Source organism: Melospiza melodia, chromosome 6 (genome assembly GCF_035770615.1).
Source record: "Melospiza melodia melodia isolate bMelMel2 chromosome 6, bMelMel2.pri, whole genome shotgun sequence".
Lineage (NCBI taxonomy): Eukaryota > Metazoa > Chordata > Aves > Passeriformes > Passerellidae > Melospiza > Melospiza melodia.
The window spans coordinates 46,973,421-46,994,233 of record NC_086199.1 but is presented as its reverse complement, the minus strand read 5'-3'; the positions used below and the strand labels follow the sequence as shown (position 1 = coordinate 46,994,233).

General features: G+C 36.6%; 1 protein-coding gene across 4 annotated transcripts in view; it reads left to right on the top strand.

The window, feature by feature from the left end:
* ANO3 (anoctamin 3) overlaps positions 1–20,813 on the top strand; it is a 108,046-nt gene that overhangs the window by 65,483 nt on the left and 21,750 nt on the right. For all 4 annotated transcript variants that reach the window (XM_063160525.1, XM_063160528.1, XM_063160527.1 and 1 more), the window contains 7 exons: positions 4,780–4,911; positions 6,200–6,306; positions 7,718–7,773; positions 11,194–11,315; positions 12,465–12,599; positions 16,796–16,892; positions 17,764–17,824. In XM_063160525.1, the coding sequence (XP_063016595.1) occupies positions 4,780–4,911; positions 6,200–6,306; positions 7,718–7,773; positions 11,194–11,315; positions 12,465–12,599; positions 16,796–16,892; positions 17,764–17,824 (710 nt within the window). The remainder of the gene's footprint in view (positions 1–4,779; positions 4,912–6,199; positions 6,307–7,717; positions 7,774–11,193; positions 11,316–12,464; positions 12,600–16,795; positions 16,893–17,763; positions 17,825–20,813) is intronic.

The window sequence follows — 20,813 nt, the reverse complement described above, 5'->3', positions numbered from 1 at the left end:
TGAATTTTTGTTTGCTAGCTGAGAGAGTAACTTGCAAAACTCACTTTTAGCTAGCTGGTGCTACTTGTGGTGTTTTTGTCAGCCAGAAGAAGGGTACAAGAGCCTGTAGGGGCAGGGGAAAGGAGCCTGGGAGTGCTAGGAAATGAGAATGGGGGTCACTGAGCTGTAGTTACTCCCTATCCCTTTAGTCAGACATAATTATGTCTTGTGAATCCTAATCCCCAGCAGAAAAGATACCTGACAGTATTTCACATGAGGGAATTCTCCTGAAAGAGTTCCCCATCATAGGTTTTCTTGGGATGGATCTTGAGATCACTTTAGGTTCTCCTATTGTCACTTTAGATGGTAAAGAGCTCTCATTTCTCTGGAGCAATTTAGGGAGTCTCATGATAACAATTTCCAAGACGATCAGCTAACAACAGCAGAATGTTGAATGGTAAAGTGAGAAAACTTTAAACATATGAGCTGATAACATATGTTGAAGTAAACCAATTTATAACATAGATTTACAACTGTGTTTTGTCCTCTTCCCAGTTCGCATGTTTGCTCCATTTTAGCATGCATTATGAAAAGTCTAAGTGAAATGCTTGCAATAAAAGGCAGAATCAACAAGCTTTACTTCAAAATTGTCTTGTTTTGTCTATAATCCATCTGGTGGGTCCTGGATATTACATAAATTTTGTTTTCCTTATTTAGAAGGACAAATATCTGAAAGATGCAACTGAAATTGCACAGTACCTGTGAATTGAGTAATGAGTAATTTCCATGCCAGATTGATTTTGTATTGAGATAAACACTTTTACTTGTGATTTACTTTGTGAGAATTTGGGTATAAATATTTTTATGTGTATATTTTCTGGCACCTTATAAAATTCAGTGCACATAGGAATTGTGTGAAACAAAAGAAATATAGAAAGAAGCTATATTTAAAGTTGAAAGCTGACTCTAAAATTGCTGACATACACATCACATGCATACTTCTACAACTGTCATTGTTACCTTGCATCTTGCAACTTTTCAAATTTTACTGCTTCCCTGTAGTTTATTTAATCTCTTGTTAAAATTTCTATGTTAAATAGAGTTTATATGAGCTACATGAAGTATATTAAAATTCTTGTATACCAAAATATTAAGCTTATAAAGTTTCTATGATTTAAGACTACAAAGTATTCTAGTATAATTCTAGTATATTAGACCTGCTGTAGCCTGTACACTTCTTTAACTTTATTGACACGGTTATATGATAGGTAGATATGTATCTATAAATGTTCTTTAAAAGATCTGCAAAAGATTATTAGGTGCATTAATGAAAGGACAAGAAAAATGTAATACTTAATTTCTTTTATGTGGTATCTATGTGGTCTGTTTATTTACACACCTTTAAAAAGCCCTTAACATTGTATTTAATTCTAAGAAGCTTGTTTTCTGTCCATTGAATCACACTATAGAAATAAATCTGTCATATTCATTATGAGCATTATTTGGAAAGCCTTGCTCTTCTCAAAAGAAAGAAATACACCTATAAATAGGGTTGGTATCAAAAATTGTCTGAGCTCTCAGATTGAAGACTGAATAATCTAGTAAGACTGTCTTGTAATTGCCACATTGGACCTGCTGATTTCATGCTGGTAAAGGATGGCATTAAGGAAAAGAAAATGAAAATGTAGTTGTCTTTTATGCAGCTGCACTCTACCCACTGAAATGTTAAAATCACTTATTACTTCTAAAAATAGAGAACCAAAAATGACTTTGTTCAGAGCCTGACCTGCAGTTAGTTTGCTTTGCAAAAGGACTTAAAATCTTTGGGGTTTCAGTCTGCACACTGAAGTGAAATTGTTGATATCATTCCGGTAAACAAAGGTATGATAATTTTCTTTTTTTAGTGATGATTGTGTCTGTATGTTGAATCTGTCAACACTGACGTGTTTCCTATTACATGGAAACGCACTGAGCCCAGGTAACTTGGTGGCACGTAGCTGGCACTTGTGGCCAGTCTCAAGAGACACAAACATCAAGCAAACTGCTCGGTGATTGTTGCTGTCAAAGCTGCCTAACATGATTGGTGAAGCTGCTTAATTCTGGTATCTCATTCCATGAGTTTGATCAGATAATGCTAAAATCATCCATATACTGTGTTCCTTTGCATTGTAGTCTGTTGAGTAAACATAATCTGCAAGGATTTTTGGGTGAGCTTTTCTGCAAAAAAAGACTAACCAACCAAATAAATCAGATGCGTAAAACTGAGAATGGGAGTCGAGAAAAGCTGAAATTACAAGTGTCTTCATAAAATATTAAATTGTATAGCTAAGAATGAAATGCACATGCATTTCAAGAGCGCTGTTCCTTGGTTTGAGGTGTTCCTGTAGCACCAGCTGGAGTGGTTTCGGTAAAAGCATACATGAAGCAGTATCCCATAACATTGCAGCACCATTCCACTGGGACATTTTTTATCTCCTTGCCTGAGCTACTGACTTCCCCAGAGCAGTTCTCTCTGCTTTTACTGTAGCTAAATAGGCTACATTGAACAGATTAAGTCAGGAATCTGTTTAAAGTGCTGCTTTAAACCTAGAAAGCCACTCTGAGTAAAAATGCTAATACTTAGTCCTATGATTTAGGCAAAAATTTTGTGTTTAAAGGCAAGCTCCATGAAAACTCAGTTTCTTCTTCAACAGTAAAATGACCTAAAAATGGCTCTCTTGTATCATCTTTATACATTTCTCAGTTGCAATATTCTATGCTATCTACCTATGCTATCTAATACTAAAGGCATTACAATTTTCTCAAAAGAGAAACTGCAACTGTAATGGGGACACTAGCAATAATTTATTCCAATGCTGCTTTTCATGTTAAAAGAAGCAGTCATGAATTTTAAACAAGAGCTGTCTTTTTTAACATAATATTTATCAACTTTTTTTTAGATTTTTGTATGGGAGAAGTGATCAAGACTTCTCCCATAACCAATTTTAAAGCACTTTCATAATGAAAAAATCTGAAACTAGATGCATTGTTTTTCTTTTCTTCCTGATGCATCTGCGTATTTTCCTTATTAAAAAAAAATTCTGGATTTCGACTAAGAAGTCAGCAAGTGTACAACAGAAAAAAGGGTTCAAGAGAATAAAGGGGAAACTGTGTTTATATAAACTGTACTAAGAGAGCTTCTGCTGGAACTAATAAAGATAATCAACTCACTAAGGTATTATTAAGGAGACACTTAAGGAATCCACCAGCCTCTGTACTGTGTTCTGTGTTCCAATATCATGAACATATTATGTTCTTTGGCTTACAGTGGTTGGTGTTGAACACAAGTGGTGTCCCTCAAGTGCAGTATCAGCTACAACACAGTGTGCACCAATATCTTGCAATATATAGCAAGAAGAAAATTTTGAGAATTTTAAATGTAACTGTAAAATCCTTCTCTTACATTTGGCTGAAATTTCTATCTGATACTGTGTGAAATAGGGGTTTTCTGTTTTTGTTGATAATAAGAAGTACATTTTCATAAGGGTTACTTTGTTGCATGAGAGCAATTTACCACATCATCACTTATTAGTCTATACTAGGAACATTATGAAAATAGGTGCATTCACATTATGGAATACTATTAACATTATGAAATGTAACTTTTTATTATGGGCATTATGAAATGTGTGGCTGTGCTGCTTCTTAGCACAGGCAATGAAGTATTCACCTCAAAGAAAAGAATTTGTTGCTTAGCTTTACACTTCTTGTGGATGTAAAATATATATGCTTTATATATCATGCATACATATTCATTGAGTAGAACCCGAATTCCACCGAAAAAAATACTATTTGGGGAATGTTTTTCCTCAAATTTAGGCTTTTTCTGAATCTCTGATGTGCTTATTGTGTCATGATATAGCACATTTAATTTGAGATCTACTCCTTAAATAACCATGTTGCATTGCAATTGAATATGAAAAGATATAGGTCAGCAAGGAGGGCAAAATTGAATTTGCTCACTTAAAAAATTAACTGCACTTGACTGGATTTACACATGTATGAATGATGTCCTGAGACATCATTTGGGCAATGTGCCGTTAGAGAGAAAAACCATTTATGTTGCCAGTATGTAATTTAATTGAAGATACAGCATTGATGTTCTGTTTGTATTTTGTAGTATCCATTTTTAAGAATCTGGAGGAAGCCATATTTAGGAGTTTTCTTGTCTAAATACTGCATAACCATTTTAGTGTAACATGACCTTTATTTTATATGATATTTAGGTATACTGTTGTATATTTTATAAGGCAATATCAGCTCTTGGATTTTTAAGAAAATTTTGCAGGGGAAAACTTTATTGCAATCAGAAAACCATAATCGGATCCTTAGCACTCTCAAATATACTTAAAAAATTTATTAGTTTTAGTGTCCACGTTGCCAGGCAAGAGAGTGGGGAGGAGTTTCACTTGCTTTGTTCAGTGCAGCTGGGTATGTTCTTGGCTAAAGCATAAGCACCTACAGTTCTGCCAGATGAACTGCTTTGGAAAATTAATTTCTGCAGACTCAATACCACAGTCCCATTTTGAGCCGTAAGCTCACTAATTTTAGGATGAGTTTTACTCAAGTAAAGTGTTCAAGATGGATTGCAAACGAATATTGTTCATTTTGCTTTTCGACTTTCTTTTCTTTTGTTTACTTAATGTGGAAGTTTCCTGCTTTCATTTAATTTCATTTCTAGTATGATGTCAATAAATATGCAGTGCCAGTGATAGAAATGACGAGGAAATGAGAGCGTGTGAATCTGACTTCTTGTCTCAGTTTGCAGAGGAACATTAGAGAGCTGAAAAGCTGGTTGCCCAGAAATCCCATGAAGCTGGATAAGGAGGCCCTGCCTGATCTGGAGGAGACAGATTGCTACACAGCCCCCTTCAGCCGCGCGCGCATCCACCAGTGAGTGCTGGGGTGGGCAGGCAGCGCCACGCACCACAAGGGTTTCTGTTCCTCACTTCTGAGCAAGGGCCAGAAAGGGAGCTGCTGACAGATGGTCACTGGCAGTACCAAGTATCATATCTGATTTTATTCTCTGCAAGTGAAAATCTGCTCTTTGTTACTTGCTATTTGATGGTCACTCAGTAACATAATCTGAAATTTGATGGAAAGATGAATGTTTCCATTTTAGTTTAGAAGATGTTTGGGTTTTTGTTCCCTTACATTACAAAATGCAAATACTTGCTCAAGATTTCTGTGCTTATTATTTACTTTATGTAGGCAAAAACCAGTTGAGATTTGGAACACCAGAAGCAAGCTAAGACCAGTGATAATTTTCTTTTTCTTTCTTACCAGATCTGCATTTAAAAAGATCTATTGCCTCTGAAAATACAAATATATATACAACGAAACTATATGTGTTCAAATCAGCATGTTGATAATGCTATATTTAAAATGTGACATAAATTTTTTTCAGTACCTAAAAAGTTAGGTTTTAAAATTCTGTTTCTTAATTTTAAAGTTATTTTGTGATAACTGTTTTAGAAGATAAAAGTTAATTTAAAATAGAAGTATGAATTAGGATAAACAGGATTTTTCCACTCAGTAAAGAACCTAAATGTAGTGAACTGACTTTACCCCAGAAAAACAGAGTAATTTCATTATAGACTCAATTTTTTTTTTCCCAGTAATTTACCATACTGCACTGGATCAATCCCCTGGTTCTGGTGTTTTTTTCTCAATCAGCTCAGCTGATGTAATGAATTGTAGTAGCAACTTTTGGCACAGCTGAGCAGGAAGAAGCCCCTGCATATCAGATTTCCCGCATCCAGAATAGAGCCATCTGGCCAAGGCTGCTTTACTTGGCTCCATCCTGGGATCCTCTAAGGGAAAATGGTTGTGGAGTTGCTTCGCAAGTCTCCAGTGTGTGGATTTGGTTTTTATTTAATAATAATTTTGGTGGTTCCAGTGCACAGACAACTGTCAACTCATAAGTAATTTGAATTTAAGGCTACCACTGTTACTGAAGATCTTTATTTAACAGAAATTAACTAGATAGTAGGATATTTTTGGTTTAATTTGTGATAAGGATAACTTCATTGGACCTGCTGTAACAGTGTATAACCTTATGTGTAAGGAATGTGAACCTCCACTAAATCATTGTAAAAAAAAACAAACAAAAACACTTGAACAGCTATGTTTCAATGTGTGTGCATTGTTATGAATATTAAGACATTCATTATTTTAATAGTTTTACGATAAACAACAAAGACAGCTTCTTCAGCAATTCCACAAGAAGTAGAATTGTGCATCATGTGCTACAGAGAACTAAGTATGAAGATGGAAAATCCAAAATGGGTGAGTATGCTACTTTTTTTACCTAACCCAAAGCTATAAAATTGTTCATCTTTAATTGTCTGGAAAAATACCATTTGAATAAACTCAGTTAATTTTTTTCCTATTCTTGAAATCTTTCACACAGTAACAGAATTGAAACATTGTCCCATCATTTTCTACCTAAATATTTCAGTGAAAATTTGCAATATTTTTCACTTAATTACTCATTCATTAAAATAAAATGGAGAGATTATTGTAATTTTACATTATTGAGAGCCACAGTAAGGGTTACATCTACCTCAGAAAGCTGAAAATGTTTTCAAGGACTGATCCTAGTACTTCAGCTATTGTCCATCAGTTTCAGTCCAGTAGAATCAATGTGTGCCACACTTGATTTATTTGAGATGTCTGTGTAGCTCAGAGACAGCTGATCTAAGACTGAATTTGCTTTATATCAACACTCATAATACAGAAGTCAAACTACCCATTTAGAAGGTCAAACTACCAATTTTCATTTTCAATGACCAGGGAATGTATGCATGATTTTCTATATTTTCTGCAGGAATTCAATTAAAGTTTTAATATGCAGAGGCTTGGGTGATTCCAGTTACAGAAAACTGTTTCTTGAGTTTCTGAACAAAAGTGGTAGTAAGAAAAACAGGTAGAATAAATGTTCATACCTAGCACCTTTGAAGTTGATGATGGGAAATTTCATTATAAGATTAGTTTAGTATAATTTGTATATTTTAAGAGACCAATCTGTGTTCCACCATATGTACCTATTTCTTGAGGAAACTTTTGGCTACAGATTTGCTCTTAAAGGCTATTGAAACTTCTTGTTGTACCTATCAATGGTTATTTATTTTTTTCAAGTTTTGTAATGTGCTGTGCTAGTACAACAAATCTGGGCTTAGAAAGACTCTAGGAACTGATCCAAAATGCAGTAGTCAGTCTGGTACAGAGCACTGCTCTGATATGGAATTTTCAGCTGGCTTATATTTAAAAATACCAGGGTTTAGCTGGTAGCTAAATAGATACCTAATAGTTTTTAACCCTGCAGGAGTTTCACTGCCTCAAGGATTGTCTATCCATACCACTCTTATCAGATCATCTGGTCACCCATAAAATCTGTATTATATGCCCTGAGGAATACAGTGTGAATGTAACTATTTTCTCACAATCAATTTGGTACGAGCACTCAGCCCTGAGGGAAAGTTTTCAGGCTTTGGTGCTTTGGCAAGTTGCTCTTTAGTTTGACAGAGCCAGAAATCTGAAAGCACCACTGCTGAAGTTGTTGGTGGGGTTATTGATTGTCATCTTCAGCAGCATTCTTATCATTTAACACTAAGTTACATTCTCCAAATGTGACTTGAAAAATGTGTATGAAAAATCTATATAAGAGCTAAAGCTTTTTTGGTTTTTTTTTTTTTAGGTATTAATAGGTTACTAAATAATGGCACATATGAAGCAGCATTTCCACCACATGAGGTAACCTGGTTAATTTGATTTTTAGTTTCATATTTAGATTAAAGCTTCCACTAGTGGTTTGGGATCTTACTTTAATTCTGTCCTGCAAACTTTTCATTTCATATTGTAATTTTTCGATGCTTCTTTAATTTATAGCTTTTACTTTGATATTGGCTTTTAAAATTTTCCAAATTTTGGATAATTTGGATATTATAATAACATCCTGGAACATTTTATGGTTTGACTAGGTTATTATAACTATTTTCTGGTTTTTATGAACTCTACATTTCCTGTTGAGTTCTTAAGGAGAGTATCAGTTGTTCCAAATTGTTCCAATTAGTTGTATTAAATTATTTTTACTTGCCACCTACCAAAGGATTTGTTTTTCTAATAGCTTGTCCACTTGATCACAGTTAGGGAGACTGCGTAATTATTTCCTGTTTACTATTTTCAGAATACTTCTGGGTAATTTCTAATACACACTGAGACTGTTCTTTAGAGATGGTTCTCAAAAAGACTATTCAGGCTGTTGAAGGAGCTGGATTTAGTTTTTATTGTTTTACTCATGTTTCCCTGTGAAGTGTCTGCAGATGTTCACTGGGGAAGTCTTCATAGTAAGAAAAAAACAGAGGAGTTGTGGAATTCTCAGGATCTTTCCCCCTCAGGGAAATCCCCAGGGCTCTCCCCTGGAGAGACTTACCATAGAGTCTCTCTACACCTGGGCAGAGGGAAAAGACTTCCCCATGGAGTCTTGCACAACACTGATCCATCCCAGTTCCCATCCCCATTTGTCCCAACTTCCCCTGGTTTCTCCTTTCCCTGTTTCCTCAGTGGCTGGGATACCCCTGTGACCAGCCCCTTCTTCCCTTGGTAGCACCCCCATAGGCCCCCCCATAATAGCCTTGTGCAGAGAACCTGATTGGTCTTTTGTCCCTGGTTCCTCTTTGGTGTGCTGAAATGAACCTTGCTGGAACTGACCCTACAGAAGGCCCTCCTGCCTCTCTTGGCTGGGCCAGCTGTGGTGAGTGTGGCGTGTGGACTTGGCTGCCTTGCCTGAATGCGCCCCAAGCAGCTTTTCCACAGGAGATGCTCACTGGGCAATGACATAGAGGTAGCACCAACCACCATCTAAACCCCACACTGCTACACTTGACAGTGCTTTTTCCTCTAGTTCAAAACTCTACTGAAGACTGGAAACCCACAAAATGAACTAAAAACCTGTGTTTGACTTAAGAGGGTTTTGAGAAAACTCTCTTATGTTGAAAAGAAGAAGCAAACCAGCAAACCACACATTTCAGTCCTTGAAATGCTCTCAGGTGTCACAGACATATTTTCTGAAAAATCCTTTTGCTAGGATCTTTTCTCCTGAGAAGCTGGGAAGCTTCAGCTTCTCCATGTTTTGCTACTTTGGAATGTGATTTGGAGAATTGTTTACCCAGCATGTGAATTGTTTTTACTTGATGACCAATGGCAACCAGCTTTGTTAAGGCTGTGAGCAATCACAAGATTTTATTATTCATTCCTTCCTTGGTAACCTTCTGAGGTCTCCTCTCTCTTTCTTTAGTATAGTTTTAATATATAATTTTCTTTTAATATCTTTAATAAAATAATAAAGCCTTCTGAAACATGGAGTCAAGATTCTCATCTCTTCCCTTGTTGGGGTTGTCTGCAAATTCCACACTGAGGAACATGGTGGTTGTAGCTCTGAACTCTGGGTGTTTCAGCTGAATATTGTGACTTGGTTTCATATTTCAAAGGCTTTACAAATGGCTGGGAGTATTTTTTAAATTATTAAATACTTTAGCTTTAATAATTAATTACTAGGAAGTTAGAGAAGGAGTATTTTAGATAAATAATGTAACATCATTGTTAATGCTTCAGCTGTGCTTTACTGACTTCAGGGAAAAGCTGGCTCTACTACCATAAAAACCTGTGAAGCTTTCTCTGGCATCAAAGCCATGCTGTCATATCCATTTTACATGTTCCTTTGTTATGGCATAAGCTACTGCTTCCACATCTCAGTTAAAATTAGTGAAATCATAGTTTAAAGCCACTCTTACCTTAATTGCTCCTTGACTGATGCTGAGGACTACTGGTGGAACACTCAATTTATTTTTTTTCCTTTTCCACATGAACAAATAAGAGTGAAAATTCAATCCCAGTGGGAATGCTGAGTTTAACTCTTTTATGTATAACAGTGCAGAAAGAATCAGGAAAAAAAATGAAAACATGTAATTCTGGGTAATACTTTCCAGTTATTTATCCAGCCTGCTGTGAGAATAAGTTGATGTGCTCTTCCTGGGTGTTCCTAAATTCTGCAAAGGTCGCACTCAGTGTTGGCATCTTTGGTATGCTGCTGTCCTGACACTAAAGAGAAAGGAGTAGACTTGGACCTTTTGCTGTGTTTAGCTTTGGTTGTAACTCATTCTTAAGTCAGAGGGTCAGCAGATTGCAACAAGTTGATGATGTTCTTTGAACTTTGAGGAGTGCTCAAGATTTCAAATACCTGATAAAATCTAAATTGCTTAGTTACCAGCATCTGACAGGGTCAAGAATCTACCTGATCACTAACTGAGTTGGGCACTGGAGAACTCTGCTCTCCTCACAAGAGAATTACTTGGCTCACTTGCAGTCAACAGTTGATGAAATATTTACTTTTCCACTGCTGAGTGATGGAAGTTCTTTGGGGAAAAAGTTAAAGTAAGGGATATGTCCTGCTTCAGAATTGGATCAAAATTACAAATGCAAGACATTCTGCTCAAGATGATTCTAGCAGATGTGTGTGATACCTTTTGACTGCCAAGCATGAGGCTATTCTTTTAGTCTGTTAGGTGGTCTACAAATGTCAGACACGGCCTGGAAGGACACCTTTTGGATCAGACTGACTCTGTTTTGCTTTTAATGCCTTGAGAGTCCTATGTAACTTCAAAATAATGCCAATTCTGTTTCCTTCATCTTAGAAAGTATGTACCACAGAAAGAATATACTTTTCTATACCTTCAACAGTAGTGAAAGAAAGTGATAAAAAATGTCTGGGAGAAGAAAGCAGACATACTAGAAATGTTAAAAAATTTTATAGAAGAAATAAAAATATACCACAAGCATTTCTTGAAAAATTTAAATAGGTAAAGCATACAAGTAGGATCTATTAGTGAAATAAATACAGAGCTGAGTACTTCTTTAAAGTTGTATTAATATGTTTCAGTCATTAATTATTAGAGAAACTGACCATTTCAGAAGTGTATGTAACCCTGCCTCTTATGTCAGACTTGCCTTACTTAGCTCCTGATGACATGTTCCAGATGTGCCCAGAATAAGAGACCTATTTATTAAATATAAGGAACATTTCTATTAAAATTATAATCAGAAATACCTAAGAAACGTATACATTTTCCATAGTGCCTGGTTATGTACTTACATGTCTTTGTGGATTTTTTGCAGGGAAGCCACAAAAGCAGGCATCCCATCAAAACACACGGAGCACAGAATCACAGACACCTCTTGTATGAGCGCTGGGCACGGTGGGGAATGTGGTACAAATACCAACCTCTTGATTTAATCAGGTATGAGTACTTTGAAGATTTTCTCTGGTACAAAAAGCCTGGCAACAGTGTGCTAACTATATTCATAAATTCCTTGTGCTTTCCTATAACATTTATATATTCCCTATTATTGGGTAAGGCTGGAGTTCTTGAAGTTGCTTATTTTGGATGGTCTTTTGTAGGTTAATTTCAAATGAGTCTTCTTAAAGAACATGTAGTTCCAACTGCTCAAGATGTGCAGTGTGAAACTTAAAATACAAACCCATAATGTGGTCTGCTGATCAGAGACACTTGCCCCTTCTGAGAGCACCTTTGAAAGCAGACTCTTATCCACATGGATAGTCAGAGTTACCAGATGCAGAGGACTTAAAATGCAACCGAATTTTAACTTTTCCATGTGGATTTAAATAACTCTTATTTTACGTGTTAGACTTAGTGTCATAGGTTACCAAATGTAAAATAGAGAAATACATATAATTTAAGTTAAATAATGATGATGTTTGGGTTTCACAGTTTCCCCCTCTGACATTGCATACCAGTAATTAATTTTCCTTGCTGTAAGTTTTTATTCCTGATCTGAGTCATAACTGGTTATTAGTGGAGCTAAGCATGTGCCATGGGGCAATTTTATGCTGTTTCATCCTTGATTGACTTTCTGATCACTGCTATTTCATCTGTTCTGGCAATTGATACCCAAGTTTTGAAGAATTGAAGTTGTCTTCAGCTTGTGTTTTCAGAGCATTGTTTTCACTAATATAGTTGGAAATATGTGATATTATCTATGTATGATTATCTATCATAAATGATTTTAAATTGAATACTTAAGTCATACTAACTTACCTTATCCCTTTCCAGATTTTTTCTGTGTGCATGCATTTGTCTGTCTGTCCTGTGTTTAATAATGTTGCTCCTTGTCCATCTACTTAGTCATTGCAAGCACATCACAATTACAGAGGCACTGCAGTTATCTTGTTCTCATAAATCTGCAGTTAGTGTCACTAAAATATTATGCTAGCCTGAAAAAAAACTGATTGGCAAAGTGATAATTTTACCAGAAACTTGTAATGAAAGTTCCTTGTTAGAATTATTCTGCTACTGTGACAGTAGAGATAGAGAGAAGTCATCAGAAAATTTAGTTTTAAACAATATATGTGTTTCCTTTTCATGTAGGCGATACTTTGGTGAAAAAATTGGACTGTATTTTGCCTGGCTGGGATGGTATACTGGAATGCTTATTCCTGCTGCCCTGGTTGGGCTCTTTGTTTTCCTCTATGGATTATTTACAATGGATTCCAGCCAAGTAAGGTAAAATTCTATTTAATAATATGTAACAGCCTGTTGCTGATTAAGAACAGTCGGGCACATCTTAGATTGATGTACTTTTAAATGTTTTGCAGATATGGTAATAATGTAAGAATAACCAAAATAGAATACTGGGGCTTTGAGTCAAGTATTTGCACATAGTACATTTGTTTTGCATCAAGTAAAATGTGTACTGCTGGCAGTGGCCATTCTTATCACTGCATTGCAGTGATTCCCACTAAGGAAAAACAGACCAGTCTGTAAGGACCAATGCTCATGTTGCTGATACTGCAGTAGTTGTTGATCTAATTAAGGCTAATGGGTGAAAAACCAGCCATATTCCCTCATTACCTCCATCTTCCTATAACTTCCAGAGTGTAGTACAGTTACTAAACTTCAAATTTGACCTATGTCTTTTTTTCCTTCTTCATTAATAGTGGCAAACTTGGACTCTAACAAAATTCTTATCTGTATCAATGTAACTTGCAGCCAGGAGACTCAGCTTCAGGGAGATTGCAACCACATAAAATGAACCAAGTTTCAAGTTTCTCACTTTTGTGATTTTGCTCTGGGAAGGGTTCTGTGTCAGTTTCGATATTGTGATGAGGGTGCTCAAGTGCTGACTGTACTTCTGGGAACTCTCTGAGGATCCACTGTACTGCAAAGTATTCCATTAGCTGTTATCAGACAGTATCAGTATCTGTTCTCACAATTGCAGGTGTTGCTCCAAGCAGTTTGGGTGCTTAGGCTGTATGTATACTTGGAGTCAGATTTCATAAAAAATACTGTTTGTCTGGCTTTGAGCAAGACCATATTCAAGTTTTATCTGAGGAGTTTTCTTTAACTTCTATTTCACAGTGAGTTATTATATTCTACAGTGCTGTAATGAACACTTTTTTTTAAGCTTGCTTTGTACAGCAAACTCCTTAGAAACTGTACTAATTCAAACCACATCAAATATAGTTAAATGCAATGAACTTAACAGCCAGGAAATTATACTATCTTTAAGATACTGTATTATGATTGTTTTTCATCATAAATACCTTCAAAATGCAGTGGTTGTAAAGTCGAGGATCAGCCTATTCTTAGAGCACAGGGACCACAGCTGTTGAACTGTCAGTCTTGTATTTGTCACATGTACAATGACACAGTACCAACAAAGGGGGAACAAGGGGCCATAATCTACTATTATCAAGGTATAGCTCTTTCTTGTGGAAGAGAAAGGTGTGTCATTGGCAACTCCCCGAGAGAAAGAACAAAATTTCTAATAATTTCATTCTTTCAAACTGTAAGCTATTACGTGTTTTTATACCATAGAATCATAGAATATCCTGGATTTGAAGGGATTCACAAGGATCATTGAAGTTCATCTCCTGGGGCTGCATAGGACTGCCCCAGCAATCCCACCATGTGCCTGAGATGATTGTTCACATTCTTTTTTTAACTCTGTCAATCTTGGTACTGTGACCACTTTCCTGGGGAATCTGTTCCAGTTCCCATCTGCCCTGTGATTGAAAAACCTTTTTCTAACATCTAACCTCCAGCTCCTTTGACACAGCTTCATGTGTTTGCTGTGGTCCTGTCACTGGTCACCAGAAGGAGAGGAAGCTGTTAGATTCCAGCTGTTAGACTGCTGTGATTTCTCCCCTCAATCTCCTATTTACCAGGCTGAACGAGCCAAGTGATTTCAGCTGCTCCTCATATGGCTTCCCCTCTAGGCCTTTCACCATCTTTGTGGCCCTCTTTTGGAGACTGTCTTAAGAGCTTTCTTTCTTTGTTGTATTGTGGCTCCCAAAACTGCACACCATATTCAAGGTGAGGCTGCGCCAGCACAGAATAGAACAGGCAATCACCTCCTGTGTGTCATATGCTTCTCCCAGGAAGACTTGCAGGTACGACTCATTTTTAACAGAAAAATGCAGCTATCTTCCTTGCTGAAGGTTGCAGGGTATTGTAAATGAGCACAGAGGTAGGCTGTCTTTTGAGGGTTTCTGTCCTCAGTTTTTTCCTTTGGCTGCTGTTTAGTAGCTGCAGAGAAAACACAGACAAAGAATATTTGAGTGTGTTCCTGTGGGGCTGGTTCTATTGGGTCTCATCCTGAGGCACCTCAGTGTTGTGCTGTGCTACACAAAGTGCCAGTGTGCCCCAGGCCTCTGTGCTCTGTGTGAAAAACAATAGACTCAAAGTTAGGTAAACCCTCATATAAGCTCTGTATACCTACAAGGGAAGGTGAATATTAATTTATTTATTATAGCTATCATTAGCCAGTGTTAATTTCACAATGCTGCCAGAGGATGGGTTATGGCAGAAGTCCTAACCAGGTGCTCTGTGGCAGCCCCACATCTATAATCTGGATGTGTTAATTCTGTGGAGAAGGTGCTACCTGCCTTTGGTTGTGTGAATGTGTGCAGTCCTTCTGGTCAGTCATGGCACAGCACTGTCCTGTCAGTGCATTGCTACAACTTTGTTAGTAAGAGCAGCTGTGAAATGTGTGACTCACGTTGATTATACCTGGCTGATAAAATATATGTAGACGTTTTCTGTATCACCTTGTGCACTTATGCATTTCTAAAGGCCACTGATAACAGATATTGTTGCCATGTCCTTGCCGGATTTTTTTTTACTTAGCCTGGAAGGTGTAAGGATTAGACAGGAACTTTGTACCTAGAGCAGACAGGTGTCATCCATTAGCAGGTAGATGGACTTGCACACCTGTTCTTATTCTTGCTGTAGTCTGGGATTGAGAGATTATTTACCTGGTGTTTCTGCATTCTTGTAAAGAAAATTCTAGATAAGCATCTGTAAGAGTATTAAAATCTATCATTTGATTTTAAGCACTTCAGCTGCCGCCATACACAAATGCAGTGTTCAACAGCAATCTGGCAGAAACAGAACTGGATATGTTATCTTAAAAAAATGTAAACATTTTTTTAAAGTGGAAATTAGAAATTGAAACACAATTTTGGGGCATTATGGCAATGTCAGAACTGGCGTGTTGCCCCAGATTCAATATTTTCTGCTGATCACTGTTTCGTGTGAAACAGGTTTATTATGCCTGTTAAGAGGAATCCATTGCTGTTAGAATGTGTTGATTTAAGTATGATAAATTCCATCACAAAGCCCTACTTTTTATGTCTTATGTACTACAAAATTTGAATTTAAGAGATGATCAAATCAGTTTTGCAGAAGGATACTTTCTTCACTGATGTGCCTTCACCCCTCAGGTGCAGGAAGCTGCCATCAGCCCACCTCTAGTGGCTGCAGGAAGGAAACTATAATTTTCTTTTTTTTTCCCAGATATCCAGCACAGTTTCAATAGAGAAGTAATAAGCAAATACAGGAGTATGTACTGCCATAGAACCAAACCATGCCAGCCATAGGTTTTGTGCAGCAGTAATTTGAGGATGATGCAGAAGGATGTCACATCTAAGAATTAGTTTGTCTTATGACTTGTCCAAGTGCCTGCCTCTGCTCCATGCTCAGGGTCTGCTAGCAGTTGGCTATATATATATACACGTATAAAAACATTATATAAATATATACTACATGTAAGATATATATATATGTATTTATCAGCCTATGTCAGGAGCCCATCTCAGCTCGGCACAGGGCCATGAGTCTCTGCCCTCTGTGTATAAGAAGATTCTCTCTGTAGCTCTTCTCTCTGGCTGCCATGGGCAAGCTGGAAATGGAGAAGAAGGAAGGGTACCACCAAAAGGGAGCAAATATCCCCCTCTCCTACTGACTTTTGCCTCTTGTCATAGTGTCTGTCTTCTTTGCTCAATTACATACAAATGATGCTATTTGACTGAGATCAATGTAGATGTACCAGTGTTGTCTATCCTCTGAATGTTTGGTATCTTATAATAACTTAGAAAAATAGGCTGTAAATGCATTTGAAGGGTATTGAGCAATTTTTTGTTTTTCTGTTTGAGATATTTGGGAGAGAATTTGCTAGTGTGAGAAGTGTAACATGATGCCTAGAAATATTGTATGCTACTCTATGGCCCATAGTGTTCAGGTTCCTGATTTGGGATTAGACTTTCCAAGCCAAATATTCACTTTTAATTTATTTTATTTGCTCAGCTTTGTGGTGCACGCACTGTTGACAAACAGAGAATATAAATGGCGTAACTCAGAAAACCTTGTGAATGCTAGAAGTGTTTTTATAACCTTTATTTTCCTCTCTCATACTAAAGCAAAGAGATCTGCGAGGCAAATGAAACCATTATGTGCCCTATGTGTGAACGCAATTGCACACTACAAAAACTCAACGAAAGCTGCATATATGCCAAGGTAATTATTGTGTTATTGCAATCAGGATGATTGTGGTTGTAAAATAGCTGCCCTTGTTTCTGCCAAGTTTCCTAAAAATCATGTTGTTTCTCTACAGATGTTGTTTTCAGCCTTTGCAATGCATCTTTCTAATAAGGGAGTGCTCTAAAGTGATCTGGGGTTTTTCTAAAATTCCTTTCTGTGAGAATTTCCTTATAAATAAATTAATATTGTTTTCATCAACTTATTAATTCCTCTGTGAGGACTTCATAATTAAACTTTTTGTAAGGTTTTTATTACTCTTCTCTGTAACTATCTTGTTACTCTGTTTCCTTTGCTTACTTTCTATTTGAATTTTTGCTCCTGCTTTGGTCTGTCAAACTAATGTGAAGATTTTATACAATTAAATATTTTGCTGCAAGAATCTATTCTTCAAACTTAAATAATCGCACCAGAAATTGCAAAATACCTAGGTAGAACAAGAAAATGGAATCAAGAGACAGTAAGTATGTAGATGGAGAAAAGTGAAGAGGTTTTTTCGCTTATAAAAACCTTTAAATAGAAATGGTTGAGATTAAGTTTGACCTACCATATGACAAGAATTCTGGATGAAATTTTAGTCTGTCTGGACATGGACAAAACAGCTCAGTGTCTGTGAAACAAAATGACGGGTGATGCGTGAAGTAATAGTCTGGAACAGCAGATTTCAAATTACACTGGCAGTCACAGTGTGACATTGACAAACCTTGGTAGAAGAAACATGCTAGTAGGACTAGTTATGAGAAAGCTTAGCTTTTGGTTTCTGATGCCAGTTATGTACTCTGGGACTACTTGGGGCAAAAGATGAGATGGCATGATTATTTTTTCCTCATGTGTTCATTTTTTTATTCAGGTTACACATTTGTTTGATAACGGAGGGACTGTCTTCTTTGCAATTTTCATGGCAATTTGGGGTAAGTACATTTTTTCCTGGTTTGTTTTTGTTTTGTTTGTTTGGTTTTTTTTTTGTTTTTTTTTTTTTTTTTGTTCACCTGACCTTTTTATATGATTACTTGACAAAGGAGATTATAGCTCTAGATAAAAGTTAAAGAAGGATTATTATTTTGCCCCATAAATGAATTTTTTTTCATTTTCATTAACTTAGATTTCCATGCTGTAATGGCTAACACCTTTTATGTAAATGTATGTATATAAACGCTTAATGTAATGATTTTCTTTAGGGTCTTAAATGTCTTTAAGCCTGAATTTTATATTATTTAGGACAAAGTCCTTTTAGAGGAAAACACGTGGGTTGTGTTACTGATCTTGCGCCAATATCAAAAACACATCTTGTAGAGTATTCTTACGGAATAAATGAGAATGGTTTTATGGAAACTAATTAGAGGAAGGTATAGGAAATGTGTGAGGGTAAGTGCTTACTGCAGTTAAGGTGTTTCCTTTGAAATTCTCAGTCTGAATCTCTTGTTATGTTCCCACTGCCATTGCACACATTGTGTTGTGCAGCACAAAGCCAAGCAGGGGTGCATCCACAGAGGACACTGCTGAGCTGGAGTTACAAAAACAGTCCTGACTCTCAGTGTAATAGTGCCATAAAAGACAGATTTAATGGGCCCAGCATTAAATCCTCAGTAGAATTCGCCTTCACTGCAGCTAAGAGGATTTTGCTGCTGGGAAATAGGGAAGAAGACAGAACCAGAGATAATTGGTTCTACCAATGAACATGTTTGTCTGTGTAAACACTGAGAAAATAGCCCTAGTTCACATACACAGAGCTGTCTGCATTCAAGCCAGAGTTTCACAGTTTTGAATTAAATGGTACACAACATCTTTATTTATGTAATGTGTATGAATAAGTATTAATGACTCTAACTTAAAGTAAGAACAAATGTCACAGATTTTGGAGGCTGGCATGGTAAAAGCAAGTAACAATGTACAAACAACAGCAAAACATCAAATAGTTACATGGAGAACAGAAGCACATCCTCATACGTGCAAAAATTATGATGGGGTTGTTAAAAATTAACTTGCTATAACTAACGGGCACACTTTGATTAATTTCCTCATTCATGCTTCTTCATTTACTGCTAATCTTGCTATTACTGTCTTCCAATTATTAATTATTACTTGGTAAAATTTCTAAAATACAGTGCATTTAATTATATAGTTAGCAGTGCAGACAACAGAGATAGCTTCTTAGCATCTCTTCATCTCTAAGTTCTCCTTCAAGAGAGCTCCTTCCATTTTCATCTGAGGCCAAGATTCAAGTGTGACAAGGAATTTGCTTGTATGACACTGCTTTACCACTGGGAAGATGGTATTATATGGGCTAAGGAATGTGAAAGCTGACCATTACATATTTCTTCATTTCAAGCATCAGACTGATATTCTCATGTAATATAGGTGAATCTGTCTCAGATTTTCAGTCTGCTACCAAACATGCTGCATACTATGTGCTGCATACTATGTACTACCAAACATCCTGCATATGTTAGTAATCAGGTCCTGGCACTGATGGGACATAATGCTGTTTTTATGACTGAACTCAAAAAAAAAGGCAAAAATGCATATATGGGCTGAAATCTTTGATATTTAAAATAAATACCTGTTTTGCTCATATTCGGTTTGACTGACATAGTTTCTCTCTGGGGTGTATGTGCATGTAATTTACTCACATATTGAATAAAACCTCATGGCATCATTCACAGACAGTGAGATAATTCCATTCCATCAGTGTGATCCACAGTCTCCACACTAATTAAAGTGTTTTAGCAGAGCATAATAACCAGGACATATCCCTCATGGGTAGTTTTCTCTGCACTTTATTTTGTTTATTCTGAGCCTTTACAATTGTTTCTTTTACATATTCTTTCTTTCTATTTAGACACATCTGGTAATTGCAAGCAGATCAGCTATGCAATTATTTGCTTTATGTTGCCATAATTTTACTCTTTAGCTGGGCAGAACTGGACCATGCTTTTTGGGATACCTATATATGTAGGTAGAGGATATATATATCCTTTCCTCTCTTGTTAAGTATTTCTTCTATCTAATCTATACTGATATGTTTTAAATGATTTCTACAGATCTAGCCTGCAATTCAGACAAAAGATCTGTTTGACAGAGGAATAGAAGCTTGTCATCTTTTTTCCCCTTGATAGTGATAGTAAATCAGTGTCATCTTGTCAAAGGTTAGATGTAGCTCATTTTACTCAGTAATTCCATTCTCCCCAGCAAACCTCAAGTAATCCAAATTAAATAATCCAAGTAAACCTAATCAATCTTGGCATATTCACTGAAGAAGGTACAGAGGTAAATCTGGGAAAATAATGACCTGAGTCATTTTTCAGATAGAAATTATATTAGGATGGAATAGTTTCACTTCAGTAATGGCTGTAAGGTAACAATGGCCAGCATGTTCTGGAAAAAATGAAAGGGATGTAGATAACAGGCAGGAATATAATCTGAAGCAAGCATTGCAATGAGGGGTGGGATGGTGTGATGTCAGCAGTTGGAATGCCATCAGATGGGCACCCTGCATTGTCTTCCTCTGTCTTGTCTGCTGTGAGGCAGCTCTGACTCTTCTCATATGGTTCAAGGGAGTTGTCTTAGTGAACTACTGAGGGAATAACATAATAATTTTTTTTTTATATATGGCTTGAAAGATTTGAATCACTATCTGCTGGGTACCTCATAATTTAATTCAGCAGTCCCTCACATGTAAGTCCAGTTAACTGCTTTCTGACATAGGGGAGACAAAGAGATGAATGCCCTGATTCATTATTTTTGAAGATAACTCATGTCCTTCTAGCAACACCCATTCAGCACTCCCATGGGTGGTCAGCTTTCAAAGCTGCTTCCTAATCTGATGTTCTGGCAGCTTTCAGCTCTTGCTTTTAAGCTGGAAAGGGCATATTGCCAAAATTTATTTTGATTTTATTTTCT